This window comes from Caloenas nicobarica, chromosome 29 (genome assembly GCF_036013445.1).
Source record: "Caloenas nicobarica isolate bCalNic1 chromosome 29, bCalNic1.hap1, whole genome shotgun sequence".
NCBI lineage: Eukaryota > Metazoa > Chordata > Aves > Columbiformes > Columbidae > Caloenas > Caloenas nicobarica.
Genome location: NC_088273.1, coordinates 1,079,840 through 1,093,861, shown reverse-complemented (window position 1 = coordinate 1,093,861; position 14,022 = coordinate 1,079,840). Strand labels below are relative to the sequence as shown.

General features: G+C 48.9%; 1 protein-coding gene across 1 annotated transcript; it reads right to left on the bottom strand.

Moving 5' to 3' along the window:
• Positions 1 to 11,764: 11,764 nt before the first annotated feature.
• Positions 11,765 to 12,778, bottom strand: LOC135999785 (olfactory receptor 14A16-like). The gene has a single exon (XM_065653364.1). The coding sequence runs from the start codon at positions 12,776 to 12,778 to the stop codon at positions 11,765 to 11,767; it is 1,014 nt and encodes a 337-aa protein (XP_065509436.1).
• Between the last annotated feature and the right edge of the window lie 1,244 nt (positions 12,779 to 14,022).

The following is a 14,022-nucleotide window of genomic DNA, read 5'->3' as shown; positions in this document are numbered from 1 at the left end:
AGCTGAACGTTGAGGAGTCAGCATGAGAGGGCAGAACAACATGGGCAATGTTGTGGTGACTGGACATCAGCTACAGGCTCCCTGATCGGGAAGAGGAATTAGATGAGGCCTCCTTCAGATAAATGAAAAAAGCGTCATGTTTCCAGGCCTCATGTTTCCTTGTTGCAGACCTAAGATATTCCAATATCTGCAAGGTACCAGGCGTCCAGGAGGGTTTTGGAGCTCATTGACAACATCTTCCCGACAGGGGTGACTGAGGGGTCAGTGAGGTGAGGTGCCCTGTGGGACTTCACACCTACAAACCAGAAAGATTTGGTCAGGGATGTAACAGTCAGGGATGAGAAATTGGAGCTGAGGCCCCTGGAAGATGATAACTGGAGGATGGTGGGTGAGATGGTGACATCGAAGTAGGTATGAAGGGTGAAGGAGCTCAGGAAATCTGATCGGCCTTACAGAACAGCCTGCTCCAAGCACAAGAATGATGTCTCCAAGTACCCATGAAAAGAAGCATTTATCTCGTGAGGCTGCTTGTCTGAACTGATGGAGCTCCAGGGCTAAAAGGCAGCACACAGGAGGTGGAAGCAGGGGAAGCTGCAAAGGGGGAATTTAGAAACCTTGTCTATAGATGTAGGGAGTGATGCCAAAGCTGCCCTGGATTTCATACCTGCAGGGGAGGCTGAGGGCAGCAAGATGAGCTGACACAGCTTCCTTACAGTAAAAGAAGAGACAGGGCAATCATGGGCCTGCTGCTGAACTTCCTAAGAGTAGAATCAGACAGGACTGAGGTACTTCATGGCTTCTTTGTCTTCATCTTCACCAGCAAGGTCTCCCGGGACTTTGTTCCTGAAGGCAGGAGTCTGGAGAACACCCAGGAGTGGATGGGGCTCAAGTCAGGGGTTACCTGAGTAAACTCAAACACGATTACAGAAAAGCAGATGGGTCATTTGACCAGCTCCCTGAACACAGGTATAGCTGTGCTGTGGCATCTGAGATTCCCAGGAACACCTGCCTTTTGGTCCAGAGGATGTGACTCCTCTTGAGGTGGCCTGGACTATCTCCTCACTCACGTGGTGATTTAGGCACCCACTTTTCTGACATATTCAGTCTCTATCAGGAGATGCTCCACATCCATATGAACTGGAGGCTGCTGATACCACCTGTTCTGGAAAGGGAGGGAAGGGCGAGCATGGAAGGAAATAGAAGAAATGTGGCTTTATTTGTATTTATTATGGAAATGCTCTCTGTTTGGCTATTCCTGAAATCTCCCTAATCATCCACACCAGACTCGAAGCCTTCAGGAAACTGCTGCACAGAGCCTTGGCTTGTAAGAGCATTTTGGATGTTAATGAGCCCTCTGCTGCCATGATCCTGAACTGCAGATGCTGAAAGAATGAACAAACCTCTAATGAAGTGAAAGGCAGAAACAAACTGAAGTGTGTGAGGGTGTTTGGGACCCCACGAAGGGCTATCACTGACCCAGTGCTGAAGGAAACAAGCAGTCGAGGTCCCTGTCCCTGGAGGCTGGTGAAGCAAAAGCCTTGAGACACTGGCTACAGGTGGTAAAGGTGATGTGCAGGTCGCTCTGATGCCAGGTGAGCCCTTCATGGCTGTTCATCATCAGAATGGTGTGGGGGACTACGGTGGGTCCGTGGATTCCCTGACGGAGGGCATGGGAACAAAGATCAGCCTTGAAGATATTAAGGCCTACCCATGAGAAAGATGGGAGTAAAGGAGTATCCGGACATATTAATGTGTACCCGTGAGAGAGAAGGGAGTAGAAAAGTAACATTGATGATAGCAAAATCAGCCAATGAGATGTTACTGCTGTAACTTGTAACCGATAGTGAAGAGACACAGGAATTGGTAAAACTGTATAAAAATGCACTTGTGGCAATAAATGGCATCTACTACTTTCATCCTGGAAGAACTTGGTCTATGTCGTTTGTCTGTCTCAACCAGGACAGAAAGGCTGAGCCCTGACCCCAGGACCAGCCAAAGGAGATCATTTCTCTCTGATATTTCTCAGGCTCTGCCTGTGGTCATTGTGAAGGTATTTGTGTTTTGGGTGTGGGTTTGGTGCCAGGTGCTGTTCCTTTAACCACAAGGCTCTGGTTTTCTGAGGATTTGGCAATGCCTGTGAGGTCCTCAAAACCCATTCAGCTTCTTTCATAGACCTGGCGATGGTTCTCAATCACCTAAGCTGTCCCAGCCCCAAACTTGCTTGAATCCTCAATTTGGATCCATGCCCCAGCACTGAAATGCACATGTTCCTTCTTCTGCTGCCCTAAAATTAAAACCGAAGTCAGTCTATTCCACATTAACATGACCAGCCCATGCTCTTCAGGTCTTCTTCTTGCCTTTAACACACTCACTGCTACGCATAGACCACTCTCATCCTGCACTCCCATGTGTCTCACAAACCTTTCGCTCTTGTCATCCAGCAACAGGCCAACACTCCAGGAGGTTGGTGCTTCCTCCAGGCTCATGGATGATTCCTGAGGACCATCCAAGTGTGGGCAGTGTAAGAGAGGAGCAGAGCGAGGTCAGCTCATGGGCCATGACGGAGCACAGCCAGCCCCAGCAGCAGCCATTCCCCATCTCCCAGGCACAGCCATGCCCACAGCATGCAAATGTCACTGCCTTATATGATTAGCCCAAGAGAAGCCTGCCTTCTTTCCATAATCCCCTAAAAACCTTCCTCCTATTCCCCCTCCACCCACAGACATCAACCACATTCCACTTGCAGGCTCAGACATGGTTGTAAGGATCTACTAACGTCGTCAGCCATCACCCTTTTCTACCTCACATCCCCTGACCCTCTCCCACACCACACATGGGCGGTCACTGCTGCTCAGGGCCTCTCACTCTTCAGAAGATGACTTGAACTTCTTGGTTCCTCCTGGTGCTTGTTATAATCTTTCTTGCTCCCTGCAGACCTCATGGTGAGTTTTCTTGTTCATGTCAGGGTCTTCATAACCAGCTCTTATGGAATGCTTGTCTTTATGTGATCATCCGTGCAGGTGTTATCCCAGAAAAGTACCAAATATATCAAATCTGATGCTGAGTGAAATGCAATAAAACCTTGTTGAGCCACCTCCATAGCTGTGCCTTTCCAGCAAGGAGTTTCTCCTGAGAAAGTGATCCAGCCTCTGCCACTCTCTGGAGAGGAACATGAGCAGTGTCCGTGCACCTGGGGACGCAAAGGGTGACTTTTGCAAGACCACCCTTTATCTGAACCACAGAGATATGTACGTATGGATGGGGTATCAAGCCTCTTAGTGCAGCAGAGATTGGAGTTCTGATCTCCCTTCATCTGCCCTGTGTGACAGCGTTTAAAATCAACTACCCCGGTCAAAAAGTTGCTTTTCATTCTCTTCACAGTCTGAAGCACCACATGGGTCAGGAGATGAGCCGAGATACTCAGCGAGGACTCACGCTTCTGTGTTCTTAAACTTTAGGTGTTCCCGGGAATCTCAGGAGACAAGGTGGGTTGATTCCTGGGTTCAAGGAGCTGGTCGAGTTCCTCGTCTCCATTTCTGTAATGGTGCCTTTATGCCTGGCTGATGTGCAGAATCTGTACATGGACGTTGACAGCTGTTGAACAACCTGCTCTGAAAGGATTGACAAGGTGGCCTGTTCTTTCTGGAAGGGTATTAGCACAGAAAAAAAGAAGAACCTGGGTTGGGGCAAATGAAAAGGGATGCAAAAGTTGTGGTCAGGACTGTTTCTGGTTACTTGTAAAGCAGCCCTGTGCCTCATGTGAATGATTTCTGTGATCAGAGAGAAACTGAGAGTGCTCTCTTACTAGAAAACCTGAAGGGAAAGGAAGGACAGCGTCATCCAGACTGGATAGGTCCTCAGAAGGTGTCTTGTCCAACCTCCTGCTCAAAGCAGGGTCAGACCAGATTACTCAGAGCTTTATCCAAATACATTTTGGTCACTTTCTGGCACAGAGTGAGTGTTAGTTCCAGTGATCCCTGACTTCATCCCCACCCACTGCTGGTTGTTCTCCTCCAGATTCCTGCCTCGAGTCGCAGAGGCTTGGGAGACAGCAATTCCTCAGAAGAAAGACTCTTCCTTTGAGAATGCTGGTAGGAAATGTGTTTTGCTGAGTAACTGGCAACACTTATATATTTTACTATATATTTACCAACACATAAATACATATTTTTCCTTATGATCACATAGAAAGACAGATAACACAGGTCTGTTGAGATCACTGCCAACATGGCCATCTTAAAAAAGAACAGTTCAATTAACCTTTTTCTCCTTCTTTCCTGCATCAGGCAAGAGTGGCCAAGAGCTTTGAGCACGACTCACTCTGTGCCAAGGGTAAAAAGGGGCATTGACAGTCCAGGGCAGTGGAGTTTTTGGTGCCTTTCACTCTGTGCAAGATACAAGGATTATCTCTCTTAATGCTGTAGGCTTTGGTAGGATCGAAATCTAGAGAACATTTTTTTTAAAATGGAGGGAAAAAGAAACCAAATGAAAGACGTAGAGTGAAGGAAATGTCTTCTTGCAACTTTAAGCATCAAACATTGTTAGTGTTATAATTATTTTTCTTTGTTTTGAATACTTTAAATGTCAGTTTTTTCCCATGACATCAAAATGAGACTTTTCGGGATGTGCATTAATAGCTAGAGGAGAATTTCTGATCTTCCACAAGATTTCCCTTCTCAGCACTCTCTGTCTTAGGCTGTGCATTCGATCTCCCTCATCTTTTATGTATTTTTTCCTGCCCTAACTAAACTGACCATGTCTGAAGTCCCATTTCCAGCAGCTCATCTGCACACAAGCACTTGCGATTGCTCTCTGGATTTCCCTTCCTCTTACTCTTTGGTCACTCGGACTCTTGTCAACAATCCAGTTGCTGCTTTCAGCTTCAAGGAGTTAAAAGATTCCTTTTCTTTCGGTAGTCTGTCTAATTCTGTCTTTAGCCAACTCTTTTATTGTGTTTATTTTGTAATTCATTTCTGCCTAAAATATTTTCTCATGGTTATGCCTTGTGAATGGTGAATCTCATTGGTGGCAGTTTGTCCTTGGCATACAGTTGAGGAGTGTGCTTTCTTTTAATCATGAATCTTATCAGCTTTATTTTGTTTGTTCAAAAGGAAAGAAAAGTCCCTCTTTGCCTGTGTGCAGCCAGGTCTCCAAGGAGAGCAGGTGGGAGCTGGTGCAAAGGAGCTGGAACATCCAGCTGCAGACTGCAGTGGAGAAGTCTGGTGTAAGGAAAAGGGATGCAAGTGCCAGGTGGCCAATAAGAGAAATGATGGGGTTGGGGAGGTGAGGAGCAAGGTTGTCCACACAGTGTCAGACCTCAAGTGTCAGACCTTCTCCAACCAGTCCAGACCTCCACAGGAGAGACCCTGGATCGATATAATACTGATAGAATATTTTCTTTAAACGGAAAAATTAATGAAATACACCCTTTAAAATAGAAAGACGCTTTTATTAGAAGCTTTTTGAAATCTTTCTACATAGTTACACCAAGAAAACTCTCTAATTCACTGTACAAGAGTAGAAGACAATTACAAGAAGAGACATGGTTTCTTAGAGCTTTCTTCAGTGTAATGAGCCCCATGGTGCATTTGGTGCTGAGCCCTTGAAACTCACTGAGGTGCTGAGAGGAGATTGCACAAACCTTGCCAGAAGTCAAAGTCAGAAGAAAAAAGTACTGAGTACCTTGAAGTATTAATGAGTTCCACTGAGGGCAAGTACCAGCAAAGCCTCCCCAGGGACTCGTTAGAGCAGAGAATTGGAGGCCATGATGGCAGATAAACAAAAGGTCATGTGCAGGCAGCTGAGGTGCTGAGAAAAGCCTGGTTTTGTTGGATGAAGCAGAGAGGCCAAGGCCTGACCCCCAGCCCCTGGGAAGGCAGATCCTGTCCCTCACCCATTGCTCAGGGCTCTTCCTGGGGCAGGGGGATGTGGGCTGTGTGATGCTGAGTGAAGGACAATGGTGTGACAGTTCCCAGCCTTCCTGGGGGTGTGCAAGGAGGCCATGAGGTGCCCCAGTGCCTGAGGACAACATGGCTCCTCATAGGCCTTGGTGGCAGAGATGATTGCCCCAGCCAAAGGGACAAAGACTTAGGTTCCCTTGGTTACATCCAGCCTTGCCAGTGCCCTTTGCCATCTCCACCACAGGTTGTCCTACACTGTCACACAGCTGCTTCTCTTTCCCTGCAGGCTGTAGACACCCATCTCGTTTCCTCCCCTCGCTCTCACCGTGGTGTTTCCATACATTGACTGATGTGTCTCCACTCTCATGCTCTGTTCCTTGAAACACAAGGTGGTGGACTGATCTCACGCTCCTTCTGGATGATTTCTTGTACCACAACACTACTCTTTGAGTGATATTTCTTCCTCCTCATGTTCCAAACTGCGCTGTGTGGCAGTGTTTGTCTCCTCTGCTGTAGACAGGAGGACCCTGAAAACTACTGACCTGTCAGCCTCTTACCTGTGCCTGGGAAGATCATGGAACAGATCCTCCTAGAAGCTCTGCTAAGGAACAAGGAGGACAGGAAGGTGATTTGAGACAGCCAGCATGGCTTCGCCAAGGGCAGGTCCTGTCTGACTAACTTGGTGGCCTTCTACGATGGAGTAACGACATCAGTGGACAAAGGAAGGGCTATGGATGTCATCTACCTGGACTTTGACATGGTCCCTCACGACATCCTTCTCTCTGAATTGGAGAGGATTTGATGTCTGGAATGTTTGGTGAGTGAGGAACTGGCTCAATGTTTACTCCCAGAGAGTGGTGGTCAATGGCACAATGTCTGGATGGACACTGGTGACAAGTGGTGTCCCTCAGGGGTCCATACTGGGATCACTAGTGTTTAGTATCTTCATCAGTGACATAGTGGGATCAAGTGCACCCTCAGCAAGTTTACAGACGACACCAAATCGAGTGGAGTTCCTGATACATGTTAGGGACAGAAGGCCATCCAGAGGGACCTGGATAAGCTCGAGAAGTGGGTTCATGTGAGTGTCCTGAGGTTCAAGAAGGCCAAACACAAGGTCCTGCACCTGGATTGGGGCAACCCCCCACTATCAATACAGGCTGGGGGATGAAGGGATGGAGAGCAGCCCTGACAAGAAGGACTTGGGGATACTGGTGGGTAAAAGACCGGACAGGAGCTGGCAAAGTGCGCTTGCAGCCCAGAAGGCCAAACATATCTTGGGCTGCATCCAAAGGAGCATGAGCAGCACATCAAGGGAGGGGATTCTGCCCCACCGTGGTGAGAACCCACCTGTAGTCCTGCATCCAGCTCTGGGGTCCTTAGTACAGGAAAGACATGGACCTGTTGGAGAGGGGACACAGCAAGGTCACCAAGATGATCAGAGGGATGAAACAGCTCTGCTGTGAGGACAGGCTGAGAGAGTTGGTGTAGTTCAGCCTGGAGAACAAAAGGCTCCAGGGAGACCTTATTGTCAGCTTTCTATACCTTAATGAGGCCGAGAAGAATGATAGGGACAGACTTTTTAGCAGGGCATGTTGTGATAGGACAAGGGGTGATGGTTTTGAACTAGAAGAGGAGAGATTCAGGTCAGACATGAGGAAGAAATTTTTTACAATGAGGGTGATGAAACAACTGCACTGATTGCCCAGAGAGGTGGTGGATGGAGACATCCGTGGAGACATTCAAGGCCAGGCTGGATGGCACTCTGAGCAACCTGATCTGGGTGAAGATGTCCCTGCTCATGACAGGGGGGTTGGACTAGATGACCTGTGAAGCTCCCTTCCAACACTCTCTATGATTCTATGATTCCTACCTCAAAGGATAGCTCCACCGTATGGGAACCTCCGTTCAGGTAGTTCTAGACAGCAATAAGGTCTCCCCCCAGCCTCTTTGTCTCCCTTGAAGAATAGAATCGTAGGATCATAGAATCATTTCAGTTGGAAGAGACCATTAATGTCATCGAGTCCAACCACAACCTAACTCTAGCACTAAACCATTTCCCAGAGAACCTCATCTATACATCTTTTAGACACCTTCAGGAATGGTGACTCAGCCATTTCCCTGGGAAGCCTGTTCCACTGCTTCACAAACTTTTCCATGAAGAAATGTTTCCTAATATCAATTCTGAACCTTCTCTGGCACAAGCTGAGGCCATTTCCTCTCATGCTATCACTTGCTACTCATGAGAACACTAACATCCTCCATGCTACAACCTCTTTTCAGATACATGTTGAGAGCAAAAAGGTCTCCCCACAGCCTCCTTTTCTCCAGGCTAAACACTCCCGGGTCCCTCAGCTGCTCCTCAGAAGACTTGTGCTCCAGACCCTCAACAGCCTTGTACCCTTCTCTGCACTCACTCCAGCACCTCAAGGTCTTTCCTATAATGAGAGGCCCAAAACTGAACTGAGGATTCGAGTTGTGGCCTCACCAGCGCCAAGTACAAGGGGATGATTGCTGCCCCGGTTCTGCCCACTACACTATTCTTGATGCACACCAGGAGGCCATTGGCCTTTTTGGCCACCTGGGCACATGCTGGCTCATGTTCAGCTGCTGTTGATCAACACTCCCAGGTCTTTTCTGACAAGCAGCCTTCCAACCGCTCTTTCCTGAGCCTGTAGTGTTGCAGGGGGTTGTTATGACCCAAGTGCAGGCCATGGCACTTGGCCTTGTTAAAGTTCAGACAATTGGACTCAGCCTAATGAACCAGCAGCTCCACATCCCCCTGTTGACCCTTCCTGTCGTCTTGTCCAGCAGGTCAGCACTCCCACCCAACTTCGTGTCATCTGCAAACTTACTAACGGTGCACTCGATCCCCTCATCCAGATCATTGATAGAGAGATTGAACAGAACTGGCCCCAGTACTGAGCCCTGGGGAACACCACTCGTGATTGGCCACCAACTGGATTTGGCCCATTCACCACAACTCTTTGGACCCTCCTTGTGGTCCAGTGTCTGAGCAGATAAAACTAAGCTGGTTTCATCAAATTTATCTAATAGATTTCCATTCAAGGGTTTGAGTGGAGAAACGTTCCCCAGAGGAGCTGCTGTATTTACACTGGTGCATTTTATACCTCTGCTTCTGCCTTTTTTTTTTTTTTCTTCCTCTGTGTATTCTTCCTTGAAAGAGCTCCCCAAGGAAAAGATTCATGGAATCCTACAATAACGTGGGTTGGAAGAGACCCCTGAACACCATCTCTGTCCCACTGACCTTTATTGCACCTCAAGGAATAGCTGATAGCATCTGTGCTCACTTGGGTTCATCTCACCACATGCACACAATGGACATGCACATGATGTCTATGTTTACAACGCATCTGTACAACGAAAACATGGACTTGTGACCTAGTATTTCATAGAATCCTAGAATGTCCTGAGCTGGGAGGGACCCACAAGGATCATTGAGTCCAACTCCTGTCCTTGCACAGGACAACTCCACATTTCATACCCTGTGTCTGAAGGCATTGTCCAGTCTGTTCTTGAACACTGTCAGGCTTGGGGCCGTACCCATCCATAACCTCCTCTTGGCCCAGGACCTGACCAGTTATAAGTATCCTTGTTTTATGAATTTGATGAAATCTATTTGCTACTAATGGAGAATGAGAGAAGGGAGAAACATTCTTCACAGGAAGTGCCATATTGATGTTCACACGTTTTAGATCTCCTCCTCTGCCTGTTTATTTTTTTTTTCTTCTTCCTACATATGTTCAGTTTTCAAAAACCTCTCGAAGGTAAAGATTCATTGAATCCTAGAATAACTCAGATTTGAAGAGAGCCCTGAACATCATCTTGTCTGACTCTCCTGCTCAAGGCAGGGTCAACCAGGTGAGGTTACTCAAGGCTTCTGCCCAGCTTTGCATCATCCTTAAAAGAGATGCAAGTGCACTCGTCCCATCATACAGGGGGAGAAAAAGACATTCAACAGTGTTTGCCCAATGCTGGTCACTGAGAGATGTCACCAGTAACCGGTTGCACAGAAATATTTGTACCTTTCACATCATCTGTGCTCAATCATTCAGCCAAGTTCCCACCCAATGTCCACTTCTTCAGCCCAGACAGCACCCATCTGGCTATAAGGACACCATGGGAGACCAAGTCTGAGGCCTTGCAAAACTCCATGTACACGACATACCTTCCTTTTCCCTGCACATTTTGCTTCAGCAATCCCTTTCTTGTCCTTCAAGTGCTGGCAAATGGCTGCAGGAGGACGTGTCCAATCCCCTTCCCAGGGACAGAGGCAGGCTGACCAACCTGCACTTCTCCCAATTCTTGTTCCTGCCATTCTTGAAGATGGCTTTGATGTCTGTCTTTCCCAAGGACACCAGAATCTCTCTGGTTGCTCTGGTGCTTTTGAGAGCATAATCCAGAATCACGGGCAAGTGTGACATAGCAGAAAGGAGCTCTTGCAATGGCCCTGTCCAAGGCAGTTGAGATCAGTCTCACTGATACAGTGGAGTGTGTGCCTGGAGTCATACACAGAAATGTCCGGGTTCTGTCAGGTGTCCACATCTGAGCTGGCCTCATGGACTCCTTATGCACCCAGGGATGCTCAGAGACAGAGTCTGTCTCTCTTACACACAGAGGCAGGAGTCACAGTGTCCCTCTGGCCTCCTGTTGCCACTCCCAATGGATGGGACACACCTCAGCCCTGTGGTGTGTCACCCTGCTCTGCGCTCATCTGAGATGTTCCATGACATGAGGAATGGAAAGTTCAAGGAAGCATATCCCAGTGTACCACTCAGGTGATTTCCCATGGGGTGTTTCTCCCAACATGAAGTGACTTCAAGACCTTAACAGTGCCACAGGCCTTCATGGAACCCCAAGGAATAGTTGCTGGTGTTTGTGATCACTCGCGTTTGTGTCAACCTCACGTACATGAGATGTGTGCTTACATCTCATCTGTACAATCAAACATGGACGGCTGAACTACTCATTCAGTGTCCATTCATGGAGGGAAGAACAACCTCTGTGGGTGAAAGATGAGTGCTGGAAATGGTGGTTGTGAGGGGCCAGTGCATGATGACTGACCTGAGGCTCCTTCCCAAGGGGTGTCCAGTGCACAGGGGCACAGCCCAGACCCTGCTCTGCTGGTCCTGCAGGTCTCTGGCAGGAGGCCTGGCTGTGAGAGGACACTGCTGTGTGCCCAGCCCTGTACACACGTACAGTTTAGCTGTCCGCTGGTGTTCCATCTGTGGGCCACTTTCTTGGGCAAGTTCTTGAGAAAAGCTTTGAAAGAAGGCCTAAACCTTCAGGCACTATCCTCAGAAGATCGCTCTTCATGGAAGGCTATTCTGAGGCCAGCTCTGTCACAGCAGTGCCCATTGCCTGTCCCTGCCTGCGCTCACAGGACTGACACACAGCAGGACGGTGACCAAGCTGCCAGAGCACTCAGGCCTTGCACCAACACAAGGGATGAGAAGGAGAGTGTGGGAGTGGAACGAGAACAGCTCTGGAAGACCAAGGCCTGCTGCTCCCTGTAAGTGTCACCATGCTGGACTCTGTTCCTCTCCACTGATGCAGACAGAAACTGTCCCTGCAGCTCCAAAAAGGCCTTAAAAGAAAAGCAGAGGAGAAAAAAAAAGCAAAATACTGCAGGGCCCATTTATTTTAATTTTTTTTTAAGGAGAGGAAGAGGGTCCTCATTTCCATAGACACTTGGTCAGAAAAAAAGGCAGACAGTGAATTACGAAATGGATGACAACATTATCACAAAATACCAGCAAAACAACAACAACAAAACAAGAATGGTTGAGCCTACGAGTTACACTATAACTGCTCTGCAGAGGATGAGAGTTTATTGCTGTTTGTTATTGAAAAAGTCCAGTTATCAGTTTCCACACTGAATCCTGGAGCTCCTGGTTCCTCATGCTGTAGATGAGGGGATTCACTGCTGGAGGAACCACCGAGTACAGAACTGCCATGATCAGGTCCAGGGATATGGAGGAGATGGAGGGGGGTTTCAGGTAGGCAAACATGGCAGTGCTGACAAACAGAGAGACCACAGCCAGGTGAGGGAGGCACGTGGAAAAGGCTTTGTGCCGTCCCTGCTCAGAGGGGATCCTCAGCACAGCCCTGAAGATCTGCACATAGGATACCACGATGAAAACAAAACACCCGAAAGCTACCAAGAAACATATCACAATAAGCCCAGCTTTCCTGAAGTAGGAGTGTGAGCAGGAGAGCTTGAGGATCTGGGGGATTTCACAGAAGAACTGGTCCACAGCATTGCCCTTGCACAGTGGCAGTGAAAATGTATTGGCTGTGTGCAGGAGAGCATGAAGAAACCCAGTGGCCCAGGCAGCTGCTGCCATGTGGACACAAGCTCTGCTGCCCAGGAGGGTCCCGTAGTGCAGGGGTTTGCAGATGGCAACATAGCGGTCGTACGACATGACTGTGAGGAGACAATACTCTGCTACTGCCAAGAAGGCAAATGAGAACAGCTGTGCAGCACATCCTGTGTACGAGATGGACCTGGTATCCCATGAAGAATTTGCCATGGATTTGGGAAGAATGGTGGAGATGGAGCCCAGGTCGAGGAGGGAGAGGCTGAGGAGGAAGAAGTACATGGGGGTGTGGAGGTGCTGGTCACAGGCTATGGTGGTGATGATGAGGCCGTTGCCCAGGAGGGCAGCCAGGTAGATGCCCAGGAAGAGCCAGAAGTGCAAGAGCTGCAGCTCCCGTGTGTCTGCGAACGGCAGGAGGAGGAAGTGGGTGATGGAGCTGCTGTTGGACATTTGTTGTTGATGAGCATGGGGCACTGTCATAGGAGCAAAAGACAGTGACAAATCAGGGAAGATTTCTCTGAGCAAAATCAAAGCCATTTCTCATACACCCTCACCCTGCTCCACACCCCCTTGTCCTTTTCCAGACCTTCCTTCAGCTCCGTGGCTGAGCCCTGGGTGGTGCTGGCTGGAGGTGCCGTGAGGAGCAGGACCTGTGCCCGCTGGCTGCCCAGGAGTCAGCCCTGCTCTGCAGCAGGGGGTCATGGCAACGGGGGCAGGGGCCAGACCTGCGGTTCAGCTGTGTCGGATGGACTCATTCCTGGTGCAGAAGGGCCTGTCAGCATCTGCTCTCCCAGTGATAAGGAACCAGGATTACACAAGGCAGTTTGAGATTTTGGGGTTTTTACAGCTTCCTGCAATTGCCCTGGAGAATGTTCTTCTGTCTCAGAAACCCTCAGCATTTCTGCTCCATGTCTGTGGGTCAGTGCAGATTAAGGGGACCTGGTCTGTCCCTCTGTCTTGCTCCAGCTGCCCTGGGCTGGCACCTTTCTGAGATGGAGGCTGATCACACTGCCATGTTACCCTGAAAAGCCACCAGGCCCTGCTGAGAGCAGAGGGACCCACCTATGACCATGACAAGTCTCATCCTTTCCCAAGGTCTCAGCACCCCACGTTTAGCCCAGGACACACATGGCTCATTTCACAAACCCAACGGCATTTTCGCTGTTGTAGCATCTCTGAGTTTCTCCATGGGGCTTAAGATAACACTAAGGTGTTATAGCACAGGTTTGCATCCTGGTGGGGAGCTCACAGCTTGGAATGAAAACCTCAAGGACATAAAGAAGTGTCCTAATGATGGCATTTGATTAAGGGAGACTCAGCTCATTCCCCAGCCCCACAGACTGCATTGCCCACACCCCACATGTCAGAGGAAATCTGGGACACGTGTTCCCGTGGACACAGCTGCAGGAAAGGACCCACAAGATCAGGCTGTGACTCTGCAGCTGAAACTCCCATCCCCAGAGAGCCTGACAGCAAGAACAAGATCACAACAACAGTGACCCAGAGCAGCGGAGCAAGAAGGAAACTGCGGTGAGGAAGTTCAGCAGCAGGCCCACATTCACCCTGTCTGTTCTTTTACTGTAAGGAAGCTGTGTCAGCTCATCTTGCTGCCCTCAGCCTCCTCTGCAGGTATCAAGTCCAGGGCAGCTTTGGCATCATCTGTACATCCATGGGCAAGGCTTCTAAATTCCTCCTTTGCAGCTTCGCCTGCTTCCACCTCCTGCATGCTGCCTTTTTGCCCTGGAGCTCCATCAGTTCAGAGAAGCAGCCTCACAAGATAA

Coding starts and splice junctions, on each gene's coding strand:
- LOC135999785 (XM_065653364.1), bottom strand. CDS start 12,778: ATGGCTTTGATTTTGCTCAGAGAAATCTTCCCTGATTTGTCACTGTCT.